General features: G+C 52.5%; 2 protein-coding genes and 1 non-coding gene across 5 annotated transcripts; 1 reads left to right on the top strand and 2 right to left on the bottom strand.

Moving 5' to 3' along the window:
* The first annotated feature begins 2705 nt into the window (after positions 1–2705).
* On the top strand, positions 2706–8402 carry Elof1 (elongation factor 1). Of its 3 annotated transcripts, XM_042280552.2 has the most exons (5): positions 2774–2841; positions 6780–6841; positions 7076–7210; positions 7362–7432; positions 7731–8402. In XM_042280552.2, the coding sequence occupies exons 3-5, from the start codon at positions 7095–7097 to the stop codon at positions 7793–7795; spliced, it is 252 nt and encodes an 83-aa protein (XP_042136486.1). In that variant the 5' UTR covers positions 2774–2841; positions 6780–6841; positions 7076–7094; the 3' UTR covers positions 7796–8402. The 3 variants fall into 3 exon arrangements, with proteins under 3 accessions (XP_006982425.1, XP_042136486.1, XP_006982426.1); XM_006982363.4 differs by lacking the exon at positions 6780–6841 and having other exon boundaries at positions 2706–2841; XM_006982364.3 differs by lacking the exon at positions 2774–2841 and having other exon boundaries at positions 6784–6914.
* On the bottom strand, positions 5562–5667 carry LOC121831194 (U6 spliceosomal RNA). The gene has a single exon (XR_006074576.1). It is a non-coding gene; the product is annotated as a U6 spliceosomal RNA (small nuclear RNA).
* A 4942-nt stretch (positions 8403–13344) lies between the features above and the next one.
* On the bottom strand, positions 13345–23268 carry Cnn1 (calponin 1). The gene is made up of 7 exons (XM_006982361.3): positions 23040–23268; positions 21170–21291; positions 19992–20058; positions 18906–19043; positions 18630–18740; positions 14174–14320; positions 13345–14086 (listed from the first exon to the last, which is right to left on the bottom strand). The coding sequence occupies exons 1-7, from the start codon at positions 23100–23102 to the stop codon at positions 13841–13843; spliced, it is 894 nt and encodes a 297-aa protein (XP_006982423.1). The 5' UTR covers positions 23103–23268; the 3' UTR covers positions 13345–13840.
* Positions 23269–25915: the final 2647 nt, after the last annotated feature.

Raw genomic sequence — 25915 nt, 5'->3', positions numbered from 1 at the left:
CATCCTGATGGCCAGTAGCCTTTAATTAAGAGAAAAAGAAGTATGTGTCCCACGCATGTCTGTGAGGGTCTGCATGTGGAGGCCAGTGAACCCTCCTTAATTGCTCTCCGCCTTATAAATTAAGGCAGGGTCTCTCTTGAACCCAGAGCTCACCTCTTGTAGCCAGCGAGCTTGCTCTGGGCATCCTGTCTCCACCTCCTGCAGGCTGGGATTACAAGTGGGGAACCACACCCATCTGGCATTTATGCAAGTGCTGGGCAGTCAAACTCCAATCCTCAAGCTCGCCCCAAAAGTATTTTACCTGCTGAGTCATCTCGTCAGCCTCTACCCCAAGCTTATCCTTGGTTTCTTCCCCGTGAGCTCCTGGCCTCCTTCTGAGGGCAGCACCTGGAGCTCTGCCAAGGACAGCCCTCCTGTCATCACCTCTGCCTGTTCCGTTCTCCCAGGGCTCCTCTTCCAACCGGAGCGTCGGCCTACCTGACCCCAAGCCTCTTCTATCTTTTCAGATCATCTGGCAACTTCTGCCACCATCAAATGTTCTGAGCTCCAAATGCCCCTCTCTGCCGCACAGAAGTCTTATAATCTACCCCTCATGTCATAGTCTTTGATACATTGCAGGGAATATGAATTTGTGCCTCTAATTCCAGAACCGGTTTGGCTTTATACCTCAATTTCTAGATGTATAAAGTTCTTCTGTTCCCATTAACACTGGCCCACCTGAGGCCACAATCCATTCAGCTACTGCAACGACTTTCAAACTGTTCTTCCAGCTCTCAACCCCATCTAGCTCCCTCCAGCAGCTAGAGTGGCCTTAAAAGGGGGAGCGGTCTTTGTAGCCCAGGCTGGTCTCAAACTCAATTTGTAGCTGTATTAGTCAGGGTTCTCTAGAGTCACAGACCTTATGGAATGCCTCTCCCTGACCCCCTTTTCCCGTCTCTCTCTCTCTCTCTCTCTCTCTCTCTATATATATATATATATATATGTGTGTGTGTGTGTGTGTGTGTGTGTGTGTGTGTGTGTGATTTATTGGAATGACTTACAGGCTGCAGTCTAGTTAATCCAACAAAGGCTAACTGTGAATGGTAAGTTCAAGAATCTAGTAGTTGTAGGGGGCTGGAGAGATAGCTCAAGAGGTTAAGAACACTGGCTGCTCTTCCAGAGGATCTGAGTTCAATTTCCAACAACCACATGGTGGTTCACAGCTATTTTGTTTATTCAAGACAGGGTCTCTCTGTGTAGCTTTGGAGCCTGTTCTGGAACTTGCTTTGTAGACCAGGCCAGCCTTAAACTCACAGAGATCCGCCTGCCTCTGCCTCCAGAGTGCTGGGATTAAAGGCGTGCGCCACCACCGCCCAGGCTCACAGCTATCTATAATGAGATCTGGTGTCCTCTTCTGGCGTTCAGGTATTCATATAGGCAGAACACTGTATACATAATGAGTAAATCTTTTAAAAAATTGTCTTGTGGCCAGGTGGCGGCGGCGCATGCCTTTAATCCCAGCACTCGGGAGGCAGAGGCAGGAGGATCTCTGTGAGTTCCAGGCCAGCCTGGTCTACAGAGCGAGATCCAGGACAGGCTCCAAAGCTACACAGAGAAACCCTGTTTCGAAAACAAATAAATAAATTTAAGGTCATTCTTGGCTATTGTGAAGGCTATTCTCGGTTTTCAACTTGGCTATATCTGGACTGAACTACAGTCCAGAAATGGAGGGCACACCTGTGAGAAGTTTTTTGTGTGGTTTGAAGTGGATGAGTCCATTTCCAGTCCAGACCTTTGAGGCTGGAAAACACAGCTTTGATTTGGATCTTGAGGTGGGAAGACAAACAAACACCTTTAATCCAAATCTTGAGGTGGGAAGACACACCTTTTATCTGGGCCACACCTTCTGCTGGAAATGTATATAAGGATGTGGAAGAAGGAAGCTTTGGTCTTTGCCTGCCTCCCCTCACCTTGTTAGGGAATCTATTCCTTCTCTGACATTGGAGCCTAATTCAAGACCAGCTGAGACACCCAATCTTGTGAGACTGAGCAACTACTAGATTTTTTCTTTCTTAATGTATTTTACAAGACATTTGTTTGTTTGTTTTTGTTTTTCGAGACAGGGTTTCTCTGTGTAGCTTTGTACCTTTCCTGGATCTCGCTCTGTAGCCCAGGCTGGCCTCGAACTCACAGAGATCAGCATGCCTCTGCCTCCCGAGTGCTGGGATTAAAGGCGTGCACCCCCACCGCGCGGCTCGACTTTGAATTTCTAATCCTCGGTGCCGGGATTACAGACGATCAGGGTCAGGGCTGGGATACTTTTTGTTTTGCATTAGCATATATTAATCCCACACAGTGGGTTTCCCTGTGCCATCTTCCCGTGTGTATCTAATGTACTGTGACCATGTTGACCCCGCACCCGGCCCCTCGCCCCGCTGCCGGCCTTCCTCTTTCCGACTGGTCTCCCTAGGGCTAGGATATCTGAGTGAGCGTGGAGGTTGGGAAAACGCAGGCGCGCTGCCGGGGGGAGAAGCCGGCGAGAGGAGTCCAGGAGATGGCGGTCCCGGGCGAGGACCTTAACCGGGGATCGTGCAGACGGACGGACAGCGCGTGGCCGCGAGCGGACCGTACATCCGCCGCCCCAGGGCGCTCGCTGGGAACCCGCGGGAGCGCATGCGCTGCACAGACGTCGCGCACGCGCGCAGAGGCCGGCAGTTGAAGGAGGCGGGGTCTGCACGATCATTCACTCGGCTGCGGAGTAGGCGGGAAACCAAAGCGACATATTTCCGCTTCCGTCAAGGGCCGGAAGTTAGCGTCTCCCGGGTGAAGCGGCTTGGGCTGCGCGAGGCAGGGCTGGTTCAGGTAGGTGCGGGGGTCCCGGGCGCTGGGCCGGGCGGTGCGGGGTGCGCTTGTCTAGATCACCCGCCGGGCGTGGAGCCGAGGCCGGGGCATGGCTCTGCGGGCGGACGGACGGCCGTGTGTGAGGGGCCTGAGCACCGGCCCCCCGCAGCCGGGCGAGCGGCCGCGCCACCGAAGCCGGGGGAGGCTGATGGCGGCGCCGCGCCCCCTTCCCGCCACCCTGGTTGTCTCGAGACGCCACGGCCTCTTCGCCGGTGGGATGGGATCCTGGGGCCACACAGATTCGGAAACGCTGATGCCTTTAACAAGTGGTTCTTAAGTGCTTGAGGTGTACACGGTGCGTGCTGGGGACCGAGCCGTGGCCAAGTGAAATCCCCCCTCGGAGATGGACGGGCAGGGTTGCAGACGCTGGACGACCTATAAGGAGTTGAAGGGCTGGGGAATTGTTTGTTTTGCATGGTGTATGCGAGTGTCCAGAGGACAGCTTGCAGGACTCGGTGCTCTCCATTCACGTGAGGGTCCAGGGCATTGAGCTCAGGCTGTCAGACTTGGCAACCAGCATCTCTACCTGCGGAGCCATCCTGCTTACCCTGTTCTGAAAGTTTTGAAATCTTCATGTGTATTATGTGTCTGTGTACAGAGGTTAGCGGACAGCTTGCGGGGTACATCCTCTCTTTCCACCTTTACGTGGGTTTCCGGGGACCAAATTCAGTTTGTCAGGGGTGGCAGCAGTGCCTGTCCCAGCCGAGACAGGATCGACCAAGGTGGCCCGAGATGGCCTGGGGAAGCTCTGTGATTCCGTTGTGGGTGGTTGCCAGGGCCAGACTGGAGGGGAAACTGGACAGCTGCGGGACCAGGTCCGGGGTCCGGCCCATACTTTCCTCTTGGGCATCTCATACTCTATCCCTGTTGTTCCTAGAGCTTCCGCCCTTCTCTCTGGGGTAAAACTGAGAAAACGCTTCATCTGCCTCAGACCCTTTGCAGTTCTCTCTCTTCCTGGATTTCTTGTATCAAAGCTGCCTTTTGTCATCCAGGCTTCATCCTAAATGACTCACTCCGCCTTCACCCAAAGTAGCCCTGTCTCAGAAACTTTGATTTAATTCTAATAACCTCATCGTGATCTTTAAGATTCATCCAGTTATGAGATTTCTTATTAAGAGCCTGTCATCTGTCGCCGGCGGCGCACGCCTTTAATCCCGACACGCCTTTAATCCCGACACGCCTTTAATCCCGACACGCCTTTAATCCCGACACGCCTTTAATCCCAACACTCCTTTAATCCCGACACTCCTTTAATCCCGACACTCCTTTAATCCCGACACTCCTTTAATCCCGACACTCCTTTAATCCCGACACTCCTTTAATCCCGACACTCCTTTAATCCCGACACTCCTTTAATCCCGACACTCCTTTAATCCCGACACTCCTTTAATCCCGACACTCCTTTAATCCCGACACTCCTTTAATCCCCACACTCCTTTAATCCCCACACTCCTTTAATCCCCACACTCCTTTAATCCCCACACTCCTTTAATCCCCACACTCCTTTAATCCCCACACTCCTTTAATCCCCACACTCCTTTAATCCCCACACTCCTTTAATCCCCACACTCCTTTAATCCCCACACTCCTTTAATCCCCACACTCCTTTAATCCCCACACTCCTTTAATCCCCACACTCCTTTAATCCCGACACTCAGGAGGCAGAGGCAGGCGGATCTCTGTGAGTTCCAGCCCAGCCTGGTCTACAGAGTGAGATCCAGGAAAGGCGCAAAGCTACACAGAGAAATCCTGTCTCGAAAAACAAAGAGAGAGAGAGAAAGAGAGAGCGCCTGTCATCTGTAACTATTAATACAGATCTTTTGAATATTCATTTGTTTTTATCTTATGTGTATGGATGCACCACACGCGTGCAGTGTCCTAGGAAGCTAGAGAAGGCATCAGATCCCCTGGAACTGGAGTTGCAGTTGTGAGCCACCATGTGGGTGCTGGGAATTGAACCTGGGTCAGCCCCATTGTTTTGGATTTGTGAGACAGTCTGTGGCCTCCAACTCATGGCAACATCCTGCCTCAGCCTACCAAGTGCTGGGGTTGCATTCCAAGCCAACATGCATGGTTTGGTTTTGTTGTTCCGTGTTGGTCTGCTGTACTGAGTAGCTCAGGCTGGCTGAACATGTGGCAATCCTCCTTCTTCTGCCACTTTGGTGCTAGGATTCCGGAGTGTGCCAGTGCTGCTCAATGAAGCCCCAGGAACTGAATCTTGAAAGCAATGGGTTGGGCACCACAGCCCCTAGAGCAGTGGTTCCCGCCCTTCCCAGTGCTGCGACCCTTTAGTACAGTTCCTCATGCTGTGGGGACCCCAACCATGGAATTATTTCGTTGCTGACTCATGACTATAATTTTGCTACTGCTACGAATCATAATGTAAATATCTGATATGCAACCCTGAGACCCACAGGTTGAGGACCACTACCCTAGAACCTTCTATACGCTAGACTACTGCCAGCTGAATTCACCCAGTTTTCACGTTACCTGGCAGTCGTGGTACATATCTTTAATCCCAGAACTCAGGGGGCAGAACCAGGCTGATTGCGGCTCTCTGAGTTCCAGGACAGCCTGGGATACACAGAGGAACCCTGTCTCCAAAAACAAACAAACAGACAAAAAAACCAAAAAAATGTATTAACACAGATCTTTAAAATTTTATTGTAGTTTATATATATATATAGATGTTTTGCCTTTTGAATTTGTGTGTCTTAAAAATTCGCAGGGGCCATGCTAATCTTCTCTGTATCGTTCCAATTTTAGTGTATGTGCTGCCAAAGGGAGTTTGCCTTTTTTTTAAGATGGTAACTTTGAACTTATTTTGTTGCCCAAAATGGTCTCCAGCTTTCAATAATCCCGAAGCCCAAAAAAATGGCACTGCCTTCCTTTAGGGTGGGTCTTCCCATGTCATTAACCTAATCAAGATAGTTGGCGTGCCGAGACTCCCACAAGTGATCTAGAGTCTGTCAAGTCAATAATCAGTATTAACATGACAGTGTCGGGAAACCCGGGCGTGGCAGGCAGCTCATGCCTACTGTCTGAGCTCTTGGGAGGATCAGGGGTCAAAGTCATCCTCTGATATTTGAGAATGGAGACCATGTTTGGTTTTGTTTTTTTCTGTTTCTTTGTGAGGTGGGGGTTGAGACAAGAGCTCTCAATGTAGCCCTGGCTTTCCTAGAATTCACTCCTTAGACCATGACCGGCCTGCCTCTGCCTCCTGGGTGTTAGGTGCATGCCGACACTGCCTTTCTTTCTTTCTTTCTTTCTTTCTTTCTTTCTTTCTTTCTTTCTTTCTTTCTTTCTTTCTTTCTTTCTTTCTCTCTCTCTCTCTCTCTCTCTCTCTCTCTCTCTTTCTTTCTTTCTTTCTTTCTTTTTTAAGAGAGCGAAAGACCCACACATTTGTCAGTTATCTGGGCCTTTCCTCCCAACCTCTGCGTCCCCATCCCAGCTCTGGGCACCACCCAAACAGGACTGTCACTTGTTCAGTTGGTTTGTTTCCTGTCTCACTCACTGCCACCCTACTCCCATCCCACCCCCCACTCCCCAAAAAACCCAGTCCTGCTTGAGACTTTGTAGTCGGGATCAGGGGAGGCACACGTCCTAGGTCGTGCATGTGGAGGTCAGAGGGCTAGTGTTTGGGGAGTCTGTCCACACCTTCCATCATGTTTTGTCCCTAGCCCACAAGCTCCCGAACGATTCTCCTGTTTCTGCCTGTCGTCCCCACGCAGAGTGCCGGGTCACAGATAGGAAGCGCTGTACCTGGCTTTTGTGTAGGTTCTGGACTAGTCCTCAGCTTGACTTCATCGTTAGTCGCTCTCTGGACTCAACTCCTGCCTCCCTCAACAGGCTGCGCTCACTGTGCTGAGTACCTTCCTTCTGTCCTGTTTTTTCTGCAGTCGGCCATCCACCCCTACCTTCTGAGCACAGAGATCTTAAGTGACCTACCTAGAGTCACACAGTAAGTTGAGAAACCAAGGTTAAAGGCTGTTCTCAGCCCAGAGTGTACACAGGGACGGACGGCTGTGCCTAAGGTCAGGAGCCTGGGTTCCTCGGGTAGAAGCCTGCATGTCCTAGTGTACATCTTCCTTTCTCCACAGGCCACTGCTGGTCCTCCAGCCTGCCTCCAGAGAATGGAGGTAGAGAGTGGCCGGCTTCCACCAGCTTCTGACCCCTGTCCTCCTCTGCCCCGCAGGTTTCATCCCCCTGTAGCCATGGGACGAAGGAAGTCTAAACGGAAGCCACCCCCCAAGAAGAAGATGACAGGTACCCTGGAGACCCAGTTCACTTGCCCCTTCTGCAACCATGAGAAGTCCTGTGACGTGAAAATGTAAGTGGGTGGTTAGGGTGGGCCAGCCTACCGCCGTGGCCTCCAGGCCTCTGTCCCACCTTGTTCCCCCGGGCCTTCCTGCTGGCAGGGTTGCCCCCACAGGACAGGCTCAGGGTGTGTTTCTCATGCATCCTTCCACCTTGCCATGCAGGGACCGAGCTCGCAACACTGGAGTCATCTCCTGTACCGTGTGCCTAGAGGAATTCCAGACGCCCATCACATGTATCCTTAGAAAGTCATCTGCTCCCCGGAGAATGGGGGAAGTGGGTGGGAGTCGGGCTGTCCTGACCTGCTCAAGGGCTGGTAACCAAAGACACGGAACTGTCCTCACTCCTGCTGCTCTGGCCCCATGGCCAGTTCTGGAGCCACTGCCACCTGGGGGAATGGACCTTGTCTACTGACGTAACACTAAGTGCAAGGCCCAGGGCAGGCAGGGGTCTGATTGGACCTGTCAGAGCAGAAATGTGCTCAGGAGGGGGCGGGCTTCATGGCCACAAATCATCCTTGACCCGTGTTTCAGATCTGTCAGAGCCAGTGGATGTGTACAGCGATTGGATAGACGCCTGCGAGGCAGCCAATCAGTAGCAATATCAAGGACCTGCCCCCTCAGCAGTCCCGACTTGGGTACCAGTCCAGAGACATTCCAGGGTGTAGGTCCAGGACCGTGACAGCCCTCCCCCTGTGTGTGGAGTGGATGTGAATGAGGAGACGTGTGTGTGTGTGGCTGCAGACGTGGCTGTAATGGTGGCTGTGACTGCTTGTAGGTTGGGTGGAGGTGAGGGGTTGCTGGTCTGTCTCACCATGCTGCCCAGGGTGGCCTCAAACTTGAGAACCTGTGCCTCAAATGACTCCGAAAGCCTTTGAGTTGCCCTTCTTCAGCCCACACCCCGGCCCCAAGCTTTAGGTTCTTGGCTCCTCTGGTGACAGTTTCCTGACATCTCAGGCAAGGAATAGCTGTGTCCGGGACCTCCAGTCTCCTCAGCCACCTCACCAGCGCCTTGCCCAGGGGAACTGGACTTCCCATCCTTCCCAGCCTGTGGCCTGGGAGTCAAGGCTACAGACCAACCAGGTCCTTTGGCTGGGCTTTGCCGGGGAGCCCGTTTGCCTGCTCATTTACTTTTGTAGAAAAGGTAGGGGCTGGTTCCGGGACAGCTGTCACTCACAAGCCTGTCAATAAAGCAGCCGGTGTGGATCCCTGGCTCTGTGCTTTCTTGGGTTATGAGGTCCCAGTGCCAGAAAGGGAAGTGGGATTTGGGGCTAAGGCACTCAGAAGAGATCTTGATGGCCCTATGGTGTATGGTTTGGTCAGTTTTTCAAACTGTTCTTCTGTTGTTTTCTTTGTGAGGGCAGAGTTAGTAGTGATTGGGAGTGGTGGGTCTCATGTACCAGGCTGACCTTGAACTTGCTATGAGTCTGAGAGTGGCCTTGAATTTCTGATCCCCTGCCTTTGTGTCCCAGGTGCTGGGATTACAGGTGTGCACTACCACACCTCATTCATCTGGTTCTGGGGATCAGACCCAGGGCTTTGTGCGTATTAGACAAAATGCTCTACCAACTGAGGTACATTCTCAGTTCTTGGTCGTAGGTGGTTAGGTTTTTTTTTTTTGTCTTTGTTTTTGTTTGTATTATTGTTTTTATTTGTCTGGTGTGTGTGTGTTTGTGTGTGTGTGTGTGTGTGTGTTGGTGTATGTGTATGTGTATATTTCCGGAGCATGGATGTTACTGTGTGAACCAGGCTGGCCTCATGCTTGGAGACTGCTTGCCTCTGCCCCAAGTGCTAGGGTGTGTGTGTGTGTGTGTGTGTGTGTGTGTGTGTGTGTGTGTGTGCGCGCGTGCGTGCGCGCGCCATCCCACCCAACCAGTGGTGGTGTTTGAGACAAACCGTACAGCCCAGGATCCTCTCGAATCCATCCTCCTGCCCCAGCCTTCTAAGTGGCAGAATTACAGAGGTCTAACACTACTTAAAACATAGTTGGCCAGGTGGCGGTGGTGCACACCTGTGCACGCCTTTAATCCAGCACTTGGGAGGCAGAGGCAGGCTAATCTCTGAGTTCAAGTCCAGCCTGGTCTACAGAGCGAGTTCCAAGACAGCCAGAGATATACAGAGAAACCCTCCCTCAGAAAACAAACAAATAATAACAATAATAATATTGCATAATTGGACGGTTCTGGGTACACAGCATATCAGTGGACCAGACAGACACCTGGCTTTGTGTTTACAGCCATCAGAGTGAAAACCATAGAGATGGCTGGGGAGATAGTTCAGTCAGGAAAGTCCTTGCACCCAAACGTGAGGACCTTGGCTTGATCCCCAGAACCCAGTGCTGAGGAGGCAGACACAAGCAGATCCTGGGCTTGCCACCAGACAGCCTAGCCTTTGGCTAGTTCCAGGCCAGTGAGAGACCCTGTCTCTAAAGCATGATTGGGCTGGGCATGGTAGCACAAGCCTTTAAAGATTGGGTTTTAATTACATATGGGTGGGTGTGTCTGCTTGTGGGCTTGTGTGTGATCGAGGGCCTGGAGAAGAGAGGCATTGGTTCTGGAGCTGGGAATTAGAGGATTCTGAGTGACCTGGTGTGAGGACTAAGAACTGAACTCAGGTCCTCTGCAAGAACAGCAAGTGCTATTAACATCTGAGCCATGTCTTGGCACTCAGGAGGGAGAGGTAGGAAGATCTCTGAGTTCTGGGCCAGCCAAGGCTACATAGTAAGACCCAGTCTCAACCACCAACAACAAAAAAGTCAGATGTCTCAGCTCACAGGCCTGATGCCCTGAGTCAATCCCCAGGACCCACATGGCAGGGGGAGAGGACTGACTCCTGGTGGTCCTGACCTCCACATGTACCCTTAGCACAACCCCACACATCACACACACACAGTAGTATCAAAATTGTTATACAGTATAGAAACTGACAAGCTGTTCAGGGGGCAAAGTGTTTGCTGGGTAAGCATGACAATTTAAGTTCTGTCCTCACTCCCCCCACCACCCTGTGGTAGGAAGAAGACATCAGCTCCCTAGTGTCCTCTGACGACCATACCAGCTCTGTAGCACCCACATGCTAAATACATGTTTTAAGTTTTTGTTTTTTTGTTTTTTTTCCTGAGACAAGATTTCTCTGTGTAGCTTTGCGTCTTTCCTGGATCTTGCTCTGTAGCCCAGGCTGGCCTCGAACTCACAGAGATCCTCCTGCCTCTGCCTCTCGGAGTGCCGATAGCAACTGAGGAACACCATCTGAGGTTGACCTCTGGCTGACCTCTGCCACATGTGTAGACTCACATAAGCACAAGGCTTCTAGACAGGTGACCCAAAAGGAGGTGACCTGGAAGGTGGTTACCCTGTAAAGAAGGTGGCTGCCCAACTTCAGATTCAAAGACAAACAGACCGGAGAGGGGAAGCTGATGCCCAGTTCCTGCAGCCTTAAATGCACAGGAAGACTTGGGCCCAGGAAGCTTGCTTCACAACCCACCAGTTTAATTCCTGCAAGTTCAAGTTCTGGGCTGAGGTCTCAGCTGTCCTGGGTGCTTTGGACCACTGGGAAAGTGCAAGGTCAGAGAAGGGACCTTATCTAAGGGTTGTGAGGACTCTTGGAAGGCTGGAGGGAGTGACAGGATGGGCATCCTGAGAGTGCCATGTGCCCTTAGATTCTCAAAGGCAACAGGACACCTGAACCAAGGACCTGGACTCAACTCTTGAACTTGGCCTCATGAGCCTGGGCAGCAACCTGTGGTGTAGAGCTCCTCAATGGTACAAGAGACTTGTAGAGAGCTCAGGAGATGGCTGTCAGAACTGACCCGACTTCAGGTCCCTAGCTCCATGTGAAAGCATGTCCAGCCCCAGCACTAGGGTGGTAGAGACAGGCAGATCTCTGGAGCTCTGGCCAGCCAGCCGAACCACATGAGTGAGCCCTGGATTCAGGGAGATCTCACCAAGGATGATGGGACGCCAGCCTCTGCCCTCATGTTCACCGTGCACAAGCCCACACAAACAGTTGTGCATACCACACACAAGAAACTGCTGGTGCTGGGCATGGCGGCGCACGCCTTTAATCCCAGCACGCAGGAGGCAGAGGCACGCAGATCTCTGTGAGTTCGAGAACTGTAGCATGAATTGTTAGAAGGTCTTATTAAAAATAAACCTGAAGCCAGGTATGGGGTGAATGCTAGAAGATCAGAGAAGCAGAACAAGCCACAGCCTCACCTTGCCAGTTCCTCAGCTGATCCTGTTTCCTCAGACTGGCTGGCCTCGAACTCACAGACATCCTCCTGCCTCTGCCTCTCGGAGTGCTGGGATTAAAGGCGTGTGCCAGCCTCCACCCCCCCACCCCCACCCCACTGAGCCATTTTTATATTCCGCCCCAAATGAAAGTAGAAAAGGTGGATAGCAACTGAGGAACACCATCTGAGGTGTTCTCATCCAGAATGAAGCTCAGCTGAACTGCTGCTCAAAAGCCTAAAAGCTTAATCAGGCTCTAGTTCCTGGTCCTTGTGCCTTATACACCTTTCTGCTTCCTGCCATCACTTCCTGGGATTAAAGACATGAGTCACCATGCCTGGCTGTTTCCAGTGTGGCTTTGAACTCACAGATTCAGACAGACCTCTGCCTTTGGAATGCTAGGACTAAAGGCGTATGTGCCACCATTTTTTGGCCTCTATATCTAGTGGCTGTTCTGTTCTCTGACCCCAGATCAGTTTATTAGGGTGCACAATATATTGGGGAACACTATTACTACAGAGGGCAGCCAGGGCTACACAGATCCTGTCTCTGTAGAGAAGAGAGAAGCTGCTGGAGCCGTGCTGAATGAGCGGGTAGCAGAACCTGGCATCAAGTGGTTCTGCGGCCACCGCAGAACAGGTGAACAGCCAAGAAAGGTAGTGAGCTGGCCCAGAAGTGGTGGCTGCTTGGCTGGACTGCCGGATCTTATCGAGCCCCACCCTCCAGTGATATGCCCCTTGGTGCACCAAGGTCCCCTAGACTAGGTAGGAGCTGGAGTCCCCAGGCAACAGCAGCGGATAGGCTTCTGGAGTGCTGTCCGCGGGGTTCAGCAGAAGGGGTACCCGGTGTTGACAACAGCGCCCTCTGTCACCACCACCTCATCTGACAGGCAGAGCCTCAGCACAGCCTCCCCAGAACATGGGGGGCCAAGACACCTGGAATCGGGTTTGGGAGGCCGGGGTGTCTGTGTGTCTGCATGCTGATCTCTGGTGTCTCCAGGAGTTACGGCTTCACCCTCTGTCCTGGGAGAGATGGAGTGGGGGAAGGGCCCTCCGGACTCCTGTTTTCCTGCATTCTCTCCTCGGAGCCCTGATCAGCTGACAGAGGCTCTCAGGCAGAATATCTGGGGCCTTCTTCAAGAAAACAGGGTCCTTGCTGAGGCAAGGGGAGGTCAGAGTCCCGTCTCGACTTTCAGGAGTGTAGGTACTTCTGGGGCTCAGGTTTTGTTTTTGTTTCTTGTTGTTGTTTTTAAAGACATTTATTTGTGTAGGTGGGTATGTGTGTGCTGTGGCAAGAGGCAGAGGACAGTTTACCAAGAGTTGGTTCTCTCCTTCCATCGTGTAGGACCTGGGGGATGAACTCAGGTTGTCAGGCTTGGTAGCAAACACCTTTACCAGCTGAGACATCTCACCAGCCCATGGGATTCAGTTTTAATAAGATAGACCGCTGAGCACAAGACGGGCGTACAGAGAAAGCCATGCCCCGAGGTTAACTCAGCTGCTCTGCCAACATTAGGACCCATTACCCCAGCCCAGGAGTACCAGTCCATGCCACTTGCACACAGCCTGGGAGCCCCTCCAGGACCCTCTCTCATCATCTGGTCTAAGTGTATGTGGCATTGGCAATGTGCCCACCCTCTATAGTGATGTAAGGTCTGTAGGTGTATCCATTTAATTTTTTAATTACATACTTATTTAGGGAAGGGTGTATGTATCACATGGCTTGTGTACGGAGGTCAGAGGGTGTTGCAGGAACTGATTCTCCTCTCCCATGTGGGTCTCAAAGACTGAACTCAGCTCGTGGAGCTCGGGGTCGAGTGCCTGGCCTAGCTCGGAGCCATCTCCCTGGCCCCAGGGTATGTGTATGGGAGAATGATGGAGACTCCAGGCAACACTCCTGAACAGCCAGCTCCGAGGCTCCGGTGATGTCACAGCCATTTATTGTGCTCCAGTGAAATAGAAAAAGAAAGTGCTCGAGTTACAAACGCTGCTGTCACATCCACAAACGCCAGTCACTGCAAAACCAAACTGTGTGTGTCCGCTGCGTTTCGGGCATGCATTCTGCTCCCGCTGCAGGAACGGGGCAGGGGTCAGGCCAAGCCTGGGTTCTGGGGGCTTCGCTTGGAGGGTTTCTGGTTCCGGGAGGTACTCACTTGTGAGGGAGTACAAGGGGGCAGCTGAAATACCTTTACTCAATGCGTCCTTTGGATGCTGTTGGGGACACCCGATTCTGTGTTGGGCCCTTCGAGAGCTACAGGGATGAGGGGCCCCCTTCTTCCCACCGCCCCCTTCGGCCTGATCTCCCCAAACTGTAACCCTATAGACAGATGCCAGGGGGCTGGGGGACGCCATGCAGGAGATGGGGTTGGCTGGGCCCGCTGGGTCCAGCCAAGAGCAGCAGCCAGCCCCCTGGGGGCCCCTAGGCGGAGTTATAGTAGTTGTGTGGGTGGTGATTGTGGGTGGGCTCGCCCAGCTCTGGGTATTCCGGAGTCAGGCAGTACTTGGGATCGTACACCTGCCGGGGCAGCCCGTACACGGTCATGCCCCTCTGGGAGGCCCCCTTGTTGCTGCCCATCTGCAGGCTGACGTTGAGCGTGTCACAGTGTTCCATTCCCAGACCTGGCTCGAAGATCTGCCGCTTGGTGCCTGGTGCCGTCATGCCGGCCTAAGGAGGGAACAGAGGTCAAGGCACAGGGGGAGCAGCCCCCCTCCGCGGCCCCATCTCACCAGGGGTCCCTCTGACCACACAAACCTGGCTAGCGCCCTTGTTGGTGCCCATCTGCAGGCTGATGGTGGCCTGGTCCAGGGGCTGATCTGTACCCAGTTTGGGGTCGTAGAGGTGACGCCGAGTACCATAGGCTGTCATGCCCTGCTGACTGGCAAACTTGTTGGTGCCCATCTGGGAAAGAGATTAATTAATCAATGAGGATTGCAGAGTGTCCCTGTGACCCACAAGAGAAATTTGATGGCAAAGCAGGAGGCCAGAAACACTCAGAGTGGGGATATTGCATGACCAGACTCAGGGTCAAGGTGTGGTCCCCTTCTTGTCAATTGGAATGCTGGCTCAAGGGAACTATGGCCGTGTGTAGTGACCCACAACTGTAGTCCCGAGAGGGTCAGAAGTTTAAGTCCAGGGCCTGAGAGACAGATGGCTTGGTGGGTAGAGGTTCTTGCCTCCAAGCCCGATGGCCTGGGTTGAGCCGTGGGACCCACATAGTGAAAGGAAATAACCTAAGGAGGCAGAGGCAGGTGGATCTCTGAGTTTGAAGCCAGCCTGGTCTACAGAGTGGGTTCCAGGTCAGCCACAGACGCACAGGGAGATCTTGTCTCAAACAACAAGGTAAACAAAAGGAGAAAAGGAGGTCGATTCAAGCTGGGACTGCTAGCACAGGTCCGTAGTCCTAGCTACCCGACGATGGGAGGCTAAGGAAAGAGGACGTCGAGTTAAAGGCTGCCTTGTCTACAGCACAAACCGGCCGCCAGCCCGAGCAACTTAGTAAGACTGTGTCAGGATAAAAACTATGAGGGAGGTGGAGGCAGGAGGATCAGAAGAGAAGCTCAAGGCTAGCTTTGGTTGAGTAGTGAATCCAGGGCTAACCTGGGCTATAGGAGACCTGTCTCAAGTAGTGCTTGCCTTCCAAGCACCAGGACCTATCAGTGCCCAGCATCACCTAAGGGAACTGGACATGGTGGCATGTGCTCATAATCCCAGGACTGAGGAGGCAGAGACAGGTAGATTCCCTGGGCTTTCTGGCCAGCTAGTCTAGCCAAATGGGAGAGCCCTAATATGGAGATTGTGGAGCCTGGGGCTAGAAAAGCCATCAAATGCTCGAGCTTACTGAGAAATTCTGTGGAAACTTGGAAGATAAGAATGCTGAAAGAAAACAGACGGCAGAGGCCTGGCTTGTGATGTGTCAGAGGGAAGTGTGAAAGTTGCCATTTACACAGCTTTTGAATTTAAAATCTGGTGCTGGAGAGATGACTCAGCGGTTAAGAACACTGGCTGCCCTTCCAGAGGACACAGGTTCTATTCCCAGCATGCACATGATTCAAAACCACCTGTAATTACATTTTCAAGGGATCTGATGCCCTCTTCTGGACTTCACTGGTAGCAGACACATGGTGCACATACATCCATGCAGGCAAAACACCCACACACATAAATAGCAAATATGAGTCTATGATGTCTGTCAGCTGGGGCTTAAGAATCAGCTCTGATTAACAAGAAACCAGGGCGCTGGAGAGACGGCTCAGTGGTTAACTGCACTTGCTGCTCTTGCTGAGGACCCAGCACCCATCCAGTGGCTCACAGACACCCACTGTCCTCTTCGAACCTCCTCAGACACTGCGCTCACACGGTGCACATACATACGTGCTAATCAGACACTCGTGCGCGTGAAGTAATTCAAAAGAAGGGGGAGGAGGAGGAGAGGAGGAGGAGGAGAGGAGGAGGAGGAGAGGAGGAGGAGGAGAGGAGGAGGAGTTACCAGCATCACTGAAGTGAAACCTTTGCTTTACTGGGACACTTGATCAATTGATGCTGGTTTGTGGAGGCTGAGAAATGAGGAGTGATTAAGAAGAAACCAGGGTCATGGAGGTGAAATCTGGGAGTATTTCTCAGGGTTGGCACAAAGACACTATCGTCCAGAAGGGCCAAGGCTCCATCTTTTTTTTTTTTTTTGGTTTTTCGAGACAGGGTTTCTCTGTGTAGTTTTGCGCCTTTCCTGGAGCTCACTTGGTAGCCCAGGCTGGCCTCGAACTCACAGTGATCCACCTGGCTCTGCCTCCCGAGTGCTGGGATTAAAGGCGTGCGCCACCACCGCCCGGCCTTCAAGGCTCCATCTTAAGCTGGCAGCTGAACTTGGTAATGTGTGAGAGTCTCCCCAGTGGTACAGTTTTGGTTTTTTTTTTGTTTTGTTTTGTTTTTTGTATCATTAAAGCTGCAAGATTAAAAGGCTCATGGAGATCAACTGAGACTTAGCAGTGAGAGGCCAGGAAATGCAGCCTCAGCTGCAGTGGAAACCCCAGGACTGAAGGGGGTCATGACAGACACTGACCGTGAGTTAGGGTCAGAGTCCCAGATAAGAGGTCAGGAGGCCACTGGTGAAGATGCACTTGGTTGCAATGGTGATCTCTAGCATATTGAAGATAGACTGTGAGATGACCTCTAAGGACAGCAGGTGTGATGTAGAGCCTCCCTGAGCCTACGAGACAAGCCTGTGTTACAGGTGGCAGAGCCAGAGTCCAGCTGCCCAAGCCCTTGGAGCCCAGAGGATCTTGAGTCCCAAATGTTAAACACTGAGCTACAAGATTTGGAGCTACATGGATGGACTTGAATTTTGTATAAGTATTTTATGCCTTTGTTTTTTCCTTTTGGAGTAAGAAAATGTTTACTTTCAAAAAATATCTTTATAGAAGCCCACATTAAAAGACTTTGGATATTTTAAAGAGACTTTGAACTTTTAAAGTGTTTGAATTTTTTAAAGACTATAAGACATTTAAAGTTACAGTTTTATGTTGTGATATTAACAAGATCGGGTGCATTCAGGGTGGTCTGCAGTAGAGGAGGGCTTTGGGAATAACAGGAAAGGAAAGGGTGTACTTTAATAGTGATGTGTGTGTCAAGTTAATAAGAGGTCAGCTGTGCCGGGTAGTTTGTGTCACCTTGACACAAACTAGAGTCCCCTGGGAAGGGGACATCAGCTGAGGAACTGTCTCCATCAGACTAGTTTGTGGGCAAGACGGTGGGCCATTTTCTTGATTATTGATTGATACGAGAAGATGCAGCCCACTGTGGGTGGCACCATCCCTAGGCAGGTGGTCCTGGGTTGTAAAAGAAAATTGAGCAAGCCATGGAAAGCAAGGCACTAAGCAACGTGTCTTCATAGTCTCTGTTCCAGTCCCTGACTACAGGTTCCTGCTTGAATTCCTGCCCTGACTTCTCTCCATGATAAACTGGGATGTGAAAGTGGAGGCCAAATAAACTCCTTCCTGCTAAAGCTTAGGTTAGTGTTTTATCATAGTATCAGAGTGCAAACTAAGAAACCCAGTGAGAGACCCTGTCTCAAAAAGCAAGGTGCGGCTGGGCGGTGGTGGCGCATGCCTTTAATCCCAGTACTAGGGAGGCAGAGCCAGGTGGATCTCTGTGAGTTCGAGGCCAGCCTGGTCTACAGAGCAAGATCCAGGACAGGCCCAAAGCTACATGGAGAAACCCTGTCTCGAAAAACCAAACCAAACCAAACCAAAACAAAAAAGCAAGGTGTCTTGGTGTGGTAGGGCACACCCTTAATTCCAGCACTTGAAAGCAGAGGTAAGTACAGCTCTCTGAATTTGAGGCCAGCCTGGTCTACAGAGTGAGCTCCAGGACAGCCAGGGCCACACAGAGAAAGCCTGTCTCAAAACAAAGAAACAAACAGCAAAACAAAACAGCAAACAAACCAAGGTGGATGGCTCCTGAGGAGTGACAATAGTGGCTGACCTCTGACCTGGATGTGCACACCACATCCATAGATATATAAGGTCCAGTGCTTGCCTAGCATCCATGAGGCCCCAGACTCCATCCCCAACACCGAAGAAAAAAAGTAGTGTGCTCCTTCTGCAAACCTTAGTTTCTCTGTATAAAGGGCTGGGGAGATGGCTTAGGGGTTAAAAGCACTGGCTGCCCTTCCAGAGGACCTGGGTTCAATTCCCAGCACCCACAACTATCCTTAACTCCAGTTCCAGGGGATCCGATGCCCTCTTGTTATCTGTATGGGTACCACACGCACATGATACACATGCAGCAAATATAAGAATAATTTTTAAAGGGATCTAGAGGCTGGAGAGGTGGCTCAGTGGTTAAGAGCACTGGCTGCTCTTTCAGAGGTCCTGGGTTCAATTCCCAGCACCCACATGGATGCTTACAACCATCTGTGACTCCAGTTCCGGGGGGTCCATTGCCCTCTTCTGGCCTCCACGTGCACTATGCACATCATAGGCACACATGCAGGCAAAACATTCATACACGTAAAGATAAATAAATAAAATAATTTTAAGGTCTGTTAAAAACAGGAACTACTTCGGCGTACGGGCAGAGGGAGCAAGTTAGTAAGGAGAAAACACTGACAGGGTTCGCAGCCAGTCCATACAGATATTCTGAGCCCCGGAGCCTCCAGGGCCTGGCCTCCATCCCCCCAGCCCAGAGCAGCGGTGTGATGCAGCGGCCGTACCTGCAGCCCAATGATGTTCCGACCTTCTCTCAGCTTCTCAGGCTCGAATCTCCGCTCTTGTTTCTCTGCATATTTGACCCCCACATTGACCTTGTTTCCTTTCGTCTTGGCCTGCAAGGGCGAAGGAGGACGCGAACCACAGATGAGCCTCCAGGAGGCCTCATGCCCCTCACTCACCAACACCTGCCGCGCTCTCGGTGAGGCTCAGTGGCCCAAGTGTCCCCATGGGCATCCGACCCCAGCCCTGTCCCGTGCCCACTCTGCCGGTACACTCACCATGCTGGCCAGAGCCAGGAGAGTAGACTGAACCTGTGTATGGTTGGTGTTCTCAAATAGGTCGTTGGCCTCAAAGATGTCGTGGGGTTTCACCCCATATTTGGTAATGGCTTTAATGAAATTACCTATGTTCTCCAGCTGTAAGGGAAGAGGCTGGGTCAGGGATGGGAGGGTGGAGGGCTGAGGGGCTGGTGGGTAAGGGACTGGATGAAACTCCTATAACTCCAGCTCCAAGGGTTCCATTGCCTCCTTCTGGCCTCCGTGAGCACTTGCCCACACAAGTGTACACACACACACACACACACACACACACACACACACACACAAATAAACAAACTTAAACAAGTTAGTAACCTGCCATCCCATCCTCTCAGGAGGCTGAGGCAGGATTGCAAATCCAGGCCTGTCTGAGCAACTTAATGAGACATTGTCTCAAAATAAAAAGTAGGAGCCAGAGAGATGTTTTTGGTAAGACAAAAAAAAAAAAAAAAAAAAGCCACACGTTCCTGCGCAAGCATCAGAACCTGAGTTTGAATCTCTAGAAACGGAGTAAAAGTCAGACATGCGGCATAAATGTCTGTAACCTAGGACTCCTGTAAGGAGAGACAGGAAGTAGAGATGCAACCCTCACAAGTTCAGGAGACAGCAAGGCTGGTGCACCCAGTAGAAAACAACAGAGATGGAAATCTGTCTCACAGAAGGTAGGAGAGGACCAAGACCAGAGTTATCCTCTGACTGTGAGAGGAGCCTTTGGCAAAGCCAACAACAGAGCCTATGGTTGGGCATGGTTCTAACCTAGAGCCCCTGCCTAGAACCCCCAGTGAGGGGCTGGGGTGTGGCTCAGTGGTAGAGCCCCTGCCTAGAACCCCCCAGTGAGGGGCTGGGGTGTGGCTCAGTGGTAGAGCCCCTGTCTAGAATCCCCCAGTGAGGGGCTGGGGTGTGGCTCAGTGGTAGAGCCTTTGCCTAGAACCCCCCAGTGAGGAGCTGGGCATGACCAGGCAGTAGAGCCCCGGCCTAGCACCCCCAATGGGTTCAGCCCTCATTACTAAGATAGGAAACGAACTGGTGACTTGTGTCTGGACTTACCTGGTGCCAGTTCTGGGTCGACTCGTTCACCTTCTTCACAGAACCGGGCTGGAGCTTGTTGATGAATCTAAGGAAGAGAAGGAGGAGTGGGGAAAGTGAGTCCCAGCCGCTTCAGAATCCAGGCAGGGCGAGGAGGTGACAGTTGGAAGAGGATGCTACCTAGCCCACACTTATGGTGGGTGTGGGACAGCCAGCAAGTCCCTGAGTCGGGCTGAATGTCCTGGCTTTCCTGTGTTCACATGGCAGTGTTGGCTGTTGTGGTTTTCATCTGTGTGTGTATACATGCCCATGAGTGTGCATGGCACGTGCACATGCATGTGGAATGCTTTGTGTAGAAGTCAGTGAACAGCTTTCAGGAGCCTGTTCCCTCCTGCCAACATGTGGGTCCTGGGAACTGAGCTCAGGTCATCAGTCTTGGTGACAAGTACCCACTGACCCAATCATCAGCCCGTTGGACTTTCTTCACGGTATTTTCCTCCTACTGGCCAGAGTGTGACTATCTGGTTGGTTATTTGGTTATCTTTTCTTTTCTTGGTGATAATATTGCTGGATATGGAACCAGCACAATTTCTCCCTCTAGGCTCCGCATGGAGTCGGGTTCTCTGTCCACATGCCTCGAGCAAAGGCCTGTGTGTATCAGGAACTCTATAAATGCTCATTGCATGGATGATAAGTAAATGACTGTTTGGCCGGGTGGCGGTGTAAGGGCCGAGGCTGGAACTCAGTCCGCCTTGCTTATACGTTCTGCCCTGAACTGTACCTCCGCCTGTGCTGGGGATCCCAGGTGTGTGACGAGCCATGGTGAGCTGCTCCTGTGATGAGGAGCCGTGGGAAGCCAGGCTCGACATAAATTACTGTGACACCACCATAATGCACTAAAACTGTCGCGAAACAGCCATTGTTGCCTACTGGGATCTATAGATAGGCCTCACCCTGTAGCATGTGCTAGCTAAGTAATGGCCTGGGACACCTCAGGGCTTTTAAACCTGACGGACTCAGTCACCTCTGCCTGTGAATCAGACACAAGTGAGTCTTTGCGGCCTTTCAAGCGTAGGTGGCTTCAAACATCAGTGTCTAACTCCAGCTCCAGGTTTGGGATCATCGGGTGAGGTTGAGGGCCGATATGGAGTGGGGTGCCTGGTTGGGGGCAAGGTCTGTACCCTAAGAGCCTTACTCACTCGCAAAGAATGATCCCATTTTTGAGGCCATCCATGAAGTTGTTCCCGATGCGGCGACCTGTCACCCCCTCAATCCACTCTCTCAGCTCCTGCTCGCGCTGATGGTCGTATTTCTGGGCCAGCTGAGGTGGAGATGGGGGATGAGGGGCAGGTGATGAGGATGCAGGCAATAGAGAGTAGCTTTGGCTTTCTGGGTCCCCTCTCAGCCCAGACAGGCCCGATCTCCTACTTCAACCCATCCCAACTAAGGCAATCCTGTGTTAGTGTCCACGGTGGTGGTGGGGGGGGCAGGACTTGGAGGAGGCCGAGGGCCAGGATTGAGGTGGCACCTGCCCAGGGGGCCATTCCGGGCATTCTGAGGTTTGGCACCAATGAATAGACAAGAGGGGGCTGGAGAGCCAGATCCTTGAAGCTGGGGGGCGGCGCTTGGCTCCTTGGTTTCCCCTTCAAGCCAAACTTGGGGCTTAGCTTCTCCTGACCCACCCCCCCTCCACTCTCCAGTTGGAAGAGAAGATGCCTTAAAGTGGGGGTGGGGATGAACCCTAAGAAGGAGCCCCTGGGTGCTGGGGTGCTGGGACGCTGCTCTTAGAGCCATCTCAGTGTAGACCCCGCCATCACACACACAGAATCCCTGGTCAGAAGTGAGGGTTATCTTGTTCCCCTCTCCTCCTTGAGTGTGTTTCTGAAGTCTGTCCTCAGCCCGTCTCTCTCATTGTCCCCCAAATCTGTACATCATCCTTGACGCAGTCTGGGGTCCCCATCTCTGAAGACAATGCTGTCCAGCCAGCTGTAGGGCTCATGGCTCTTGAAGCTCCCCCTCTGATCCCGGGTAGGGGTGGGAGTCGGCCGGCTCCCTTCTCCACCTCTGAGCTCCCATCTCCCTCCCGGCTGGCCCTGCAGTCTGTCTGCGAGGCCGCTCAGCGTAATTTAAGCAATCCTCCTGCATGCTGGCCTCCCAGCCCCTGGTGGTGGTGAGATGGGGGGATGCCTCGCTTCCACTGAATGGGGAGAGGAGGGGAGGAGGGATGCAGCCCCTTACCTGGCCCCAGTCCTGCCGCCCCCCTCCTCATCAGCCCGGCTTTATAAAGCAAACCGGCCCTTATATAGCGCGGGCCCAGGCTGCCCAAGGCCGCCTTATAAGGCGCGGCGGCTCTTCTGCGACTCTGGGGCCGGCGCTGGGGGGAGGGGGCGGCGCTGCCACCAGGCTCCCGCGGAGCACCCGCCCCCTACGCTCCCCCAACTCAAGCCCCTAGGATACCCCAACCTGATGCAGGTCCCAGTCCCTGCTCCTCGCTCCCCTCAACTCCTGCTGTGGGACCCTGCAAAGAAAGAGCCTCAGTGTTCCCTTCTGTCAAATGGGACTGCCTCTCCTCTGTGCAGTCCCCTGTCCGGGAAACCGACCTATCCCGGTGTGGAGAGGGGTTTGGCTCTGCACTTGCCTTATCTGGCGCCCTAGCTCCTTGCTGATCCTTTCTAAGCCTCAGTTTACCCATCCATGGCAGGAAAATGCTGTCTCTCAATGGCTTTTAGCTCTGCAAAGCGCAGAGTTGATTTTTTTTAAAGGTAGGGGTCTGTCCCTTCCCCTACATCCCTCCCGGGAACAAGAAGGTTGACAAGGACTCTGAGCAGGTGGGGAATCTTTGCAGCACTGATTACCTCTATTTACGATATCGGGGTTCCCTCACTTCACCCCTCAAGTCACTGAGGGCTCTGGGATGTCCCAAGGACAGAAAGCAGCCCGTACCCGTTATCTTCCTCCTTCTCGCCTCGGGTCTCGAGTCACGTGACACAGGTAGGCGGGAGTTCAGGGAGCGGGGTCTGCCCTGGCAGGGGGTCAGGGGCCAGGCTAGGCGGTCCCCTCCAGCCTTACCTTGTTCTTGACTTCGGCGGACAGGCCATAGGCAGGACCTCGGTTAAAGTGCGCGGAGGACATGCTGGCCAGGGGGCTCTGGTAAAGCGGAGGTGGCCGGGACACTGACAAGTGCGACAAGCCGGCTGAGCCTGGGTCTGCACACCTCTTCCCTCCTCACACGTTTTTGAAGCTCCAGAGGCCAGCCCCGGGCTCTTCCAAGCCGGTCCCATTGGCCACGGCCTTGCCAAGGGGCGTGGCACCACACACACACACTCTGGCCACCCCCACCTCGTGATGTCAGGGCCTTGGTATTGGGAGCTGATTGTGTCATTGTTTCCACCTAGGGGGCTGCTTGCCTTATTCTGGGAAGGGGGTTTGCTCACCCAGGCCACCCCTCTTCTGCCGGGCTCCCCACGCCAGCTGTCTCTGTCCATCTCTGAATCTCCTTATCTCAAAGGCCACTGGTCTCTGTCCCTCTTCAGTCCCAGGACTGTGTCCACTGCCCTGTCGCCCCCAACCCCCATCCCACCCCGAAGTTAACAAGACAGTCTGACCGATCTCCACACACCGGGCCTCCACACATAACCTTCTCTCTAGGTCTCTATCGCCATATCTGTAGAAGAGCTAATGACAGAGCCTGCCTCATGAGTGTTATAAAGATCAGGAAAAAATGTCACCTCCAGGGTGCCCAGGGCCGTACCTGGCACACGGGAGAATCTCAGCGAAGCTTTGTTTCCACTAAGAATCCGGTGCCCTGTTCTGTCCTCTCTGGTCCCTCATGAGGACTCGGGGCAGCAAAGGACGGAGAGCAGAGCTGTACGATGTCCCCACGCCTGCGATGTCAGCACTTGAGGACTCGAGGCAGAAGAACTCCCGAGAGTTTGAGGCCAGCCTGGGCTACATAGTGAATTCCAGCACAGCCTGGGCTATAGAGTGAGACCCTGTCTCTCTCTCACACACACGTTAGTTTAAAAGGGGTGGGGTGGGGAGATGTTGGCAAGATGGTTCCGTGAATTAAGATGTTTACCAACAAACTTGGTGACCAGAGTTTGAACCCCAGGATTCACATGGTGGAACGAGAGAACAAACTCCTACAAGTTATCCTCTGACCTCTATCGTGTGCAAACACACACACACACACACACACACACACACACACACACATGAATGTAATGGAAAAATGTTAAAAGGGGGAGGCTAGGACATAGATCTGTTAGTAGACGTTTGCCTAGCATGCACAGAACCCTGGGTTCGATCCCCAAGAGCACATAAACCAAGCCTGGTAATGCATGTGTGTAATCCCAGCACCCAGGAGGTAGACACAGGATGTTTAGAAGAACAAGGTCATCCTTGGCTACCTACTAAATTCAAGGCCACCCTGGGCTCCTTGAGATGAAAAACAAAGACCCTGGACCTACTCCCACTGTGCATCCCTGGGCCACCTGGGCCACCAGGGCCCGTGTTAGCTGGTCACCTGGGCCACCAGGGCCTGTGTTAGCTGGTCACCTGGGCCACCAGGGCCTGTGTTAGCTGGTCACCTGGGCCACCAGGGCCTGTGTTAGCTGGTCTTTGGTCATGAGCACTCGTCTGTCTTCTATCCAACTCGGGCTGCTCTGGATGGACACCTGTAAGCATCCCTATCTAGGAGAGCTCTAATCTGGCCCGTGGGGTTGGATGCTCCACCTACCTCAGGTCAAGGGCAAGATAGTGACATTTCCATGACAGCAATCTCTGTGCATCAAGGATACTTTAAGGACCTGCAATTTGCTGCTCATGTGTAAAGGACACATCTGGCAGGGCATGGAGGTCCACACCTTTGATCTCACCACTCAGAAGACAGAGGCAGGAGGATCAGAGGAAGTTCCAGACCAGCCAAAGCTGCATAGAGACCCGACTTAAAATAACAATAACGGCAACAAATAATAATAATAAAACTTGACTTTGAGATGGGGCTGGGGACACACCAGTGGCAAATCCCTACCCAGCATGGGGAAGACTTTGAGTATAATTGCCAGCACAGTGAGAGGAGAGGCAGACTGGAAATGATTCCAGCTGCTGTAGAGAGCGATGTAGAGCGGACAAGATGGACTGTCAAGGAAAGGCACTTGCCACCAAGCCTGAGAACCCGGGCTTAATTTCTGGGACTTCCATGGTGGAAGGAGAAATCTGAAAGTTGTTCTCTGACCTCCACATGCAAGGGGGGGCGGGGGCATGTGACCAAACACACACACACACACACACACACACTAAATGGAATACACATGTTTATTATAACGTTTTTGGGAGGGAGGGAGACAGAGTCTCATGTGGCCCAGGCTAGTATCAAACTTGAAGTGTAGCCGAGGATGACCTTGAACTCCTGATTCTCCTTCCTCTATCCACAGCACTGAAGTTACAGTCATTCACAACCATGCCCAGGCACAGTATCATAGTTCTCCCACACTCCCCTTCCTGTCCCTGCTCTTTACATCTGGCCTCCCCCCTCTTCCCAGATGGTCCCTTTTTTTGCTTTCATGTCATGTATATTGTGAAACAAAACCATCCACCAAACCTTCCTGGCCTGGAGAGATGGCTCAGTGCTAAGGGCACACACGGTTCTCGCAGAGGACCTGAATTCAGGCTCTAGTGCCCAAATCTGGTGGTCCACAGCCTCCTGTAACTCCAGCTCCAGGCTATCTGACCCCCTGGCCTGGCCTTCAAGGGCCCTGCATACACAGACACAGATGTAGAAAAAAGAAAAGCTTGTTTGAGACAAGGTCTCACTACATTCCCAGGCGGGAACTGAACTTGGAATTTGCTCCCTCCACCTCCTATGCAGCTGGAATTACAAGCATGCATCGCCCCACCTGACTGCCAACAGCTTTTCTGTCAAGCCCTGTCCAAACTGTGGCCGT

This window comes from Peromyscus maniculatus, chromosome 7 (assembly GCF_049852395.1).
Source record: "Peromyscus maniculatus bairdii isolate BWxNUB_F1_BW_parent chromosome 7, HU_Pman_BW_mat_3.1, whole genome shotgun sequence".
NCBI lineage: Eukaryota > Metazoa > Chordata > Mammalia > Rodentia > Cricetidae > Peromyscus > Peromyscus maniculatus.
This window is presented reverse-complemented; position numbering and strand designations above follow the sequence as displayed.

Bases quoted from the DNA above. Each gene is read 5' to 3' on its own strand.
- Cnn1 (XM_006982361.3), bottom strand. From the start codon at position 23,102: ATGTCCTCCGCGCACTTTAACCGAGGTCCTGCCTATGGCCTGTCCGCC. The intron at 21,292-23,039 runs GTAAGGCTGGAG...TCTCCACCTCAG, and splicing joins CCGCCGAAGTCAAGAACAAG to CTGGCCCAGAAATACGACCA. The intron at 20,059-21,169 runs GTGAGTAAGGCT...TCTCTTCCTTAG, and splicing joins AATGGGATCATTCTTTGCGA to ATTCATCAACAAGCTCCAGC.
- Elof1 (XM_006982363.4), top strand. From the start codon at position 7,095: ATGGGACGAAGGAAGTCTAAACGGAAGCCACCCCCCAAGAAGAAGATG. The intron at 7,211-7,361 runs GTAAGTGGGTGG...CTTGCCATGCAG, and splicing joins AAGTCCTGTGACGTGAAAAT to GGACCGAGCTCGCAACACTG. The intron at 7,433-7,730 runs GTATCCTTAGAA...CCCGTGTTTCAG, and splicing joins ATTCCAGACGCCCATCACAT to ATCTGTCAGAGCCAGTGGAT.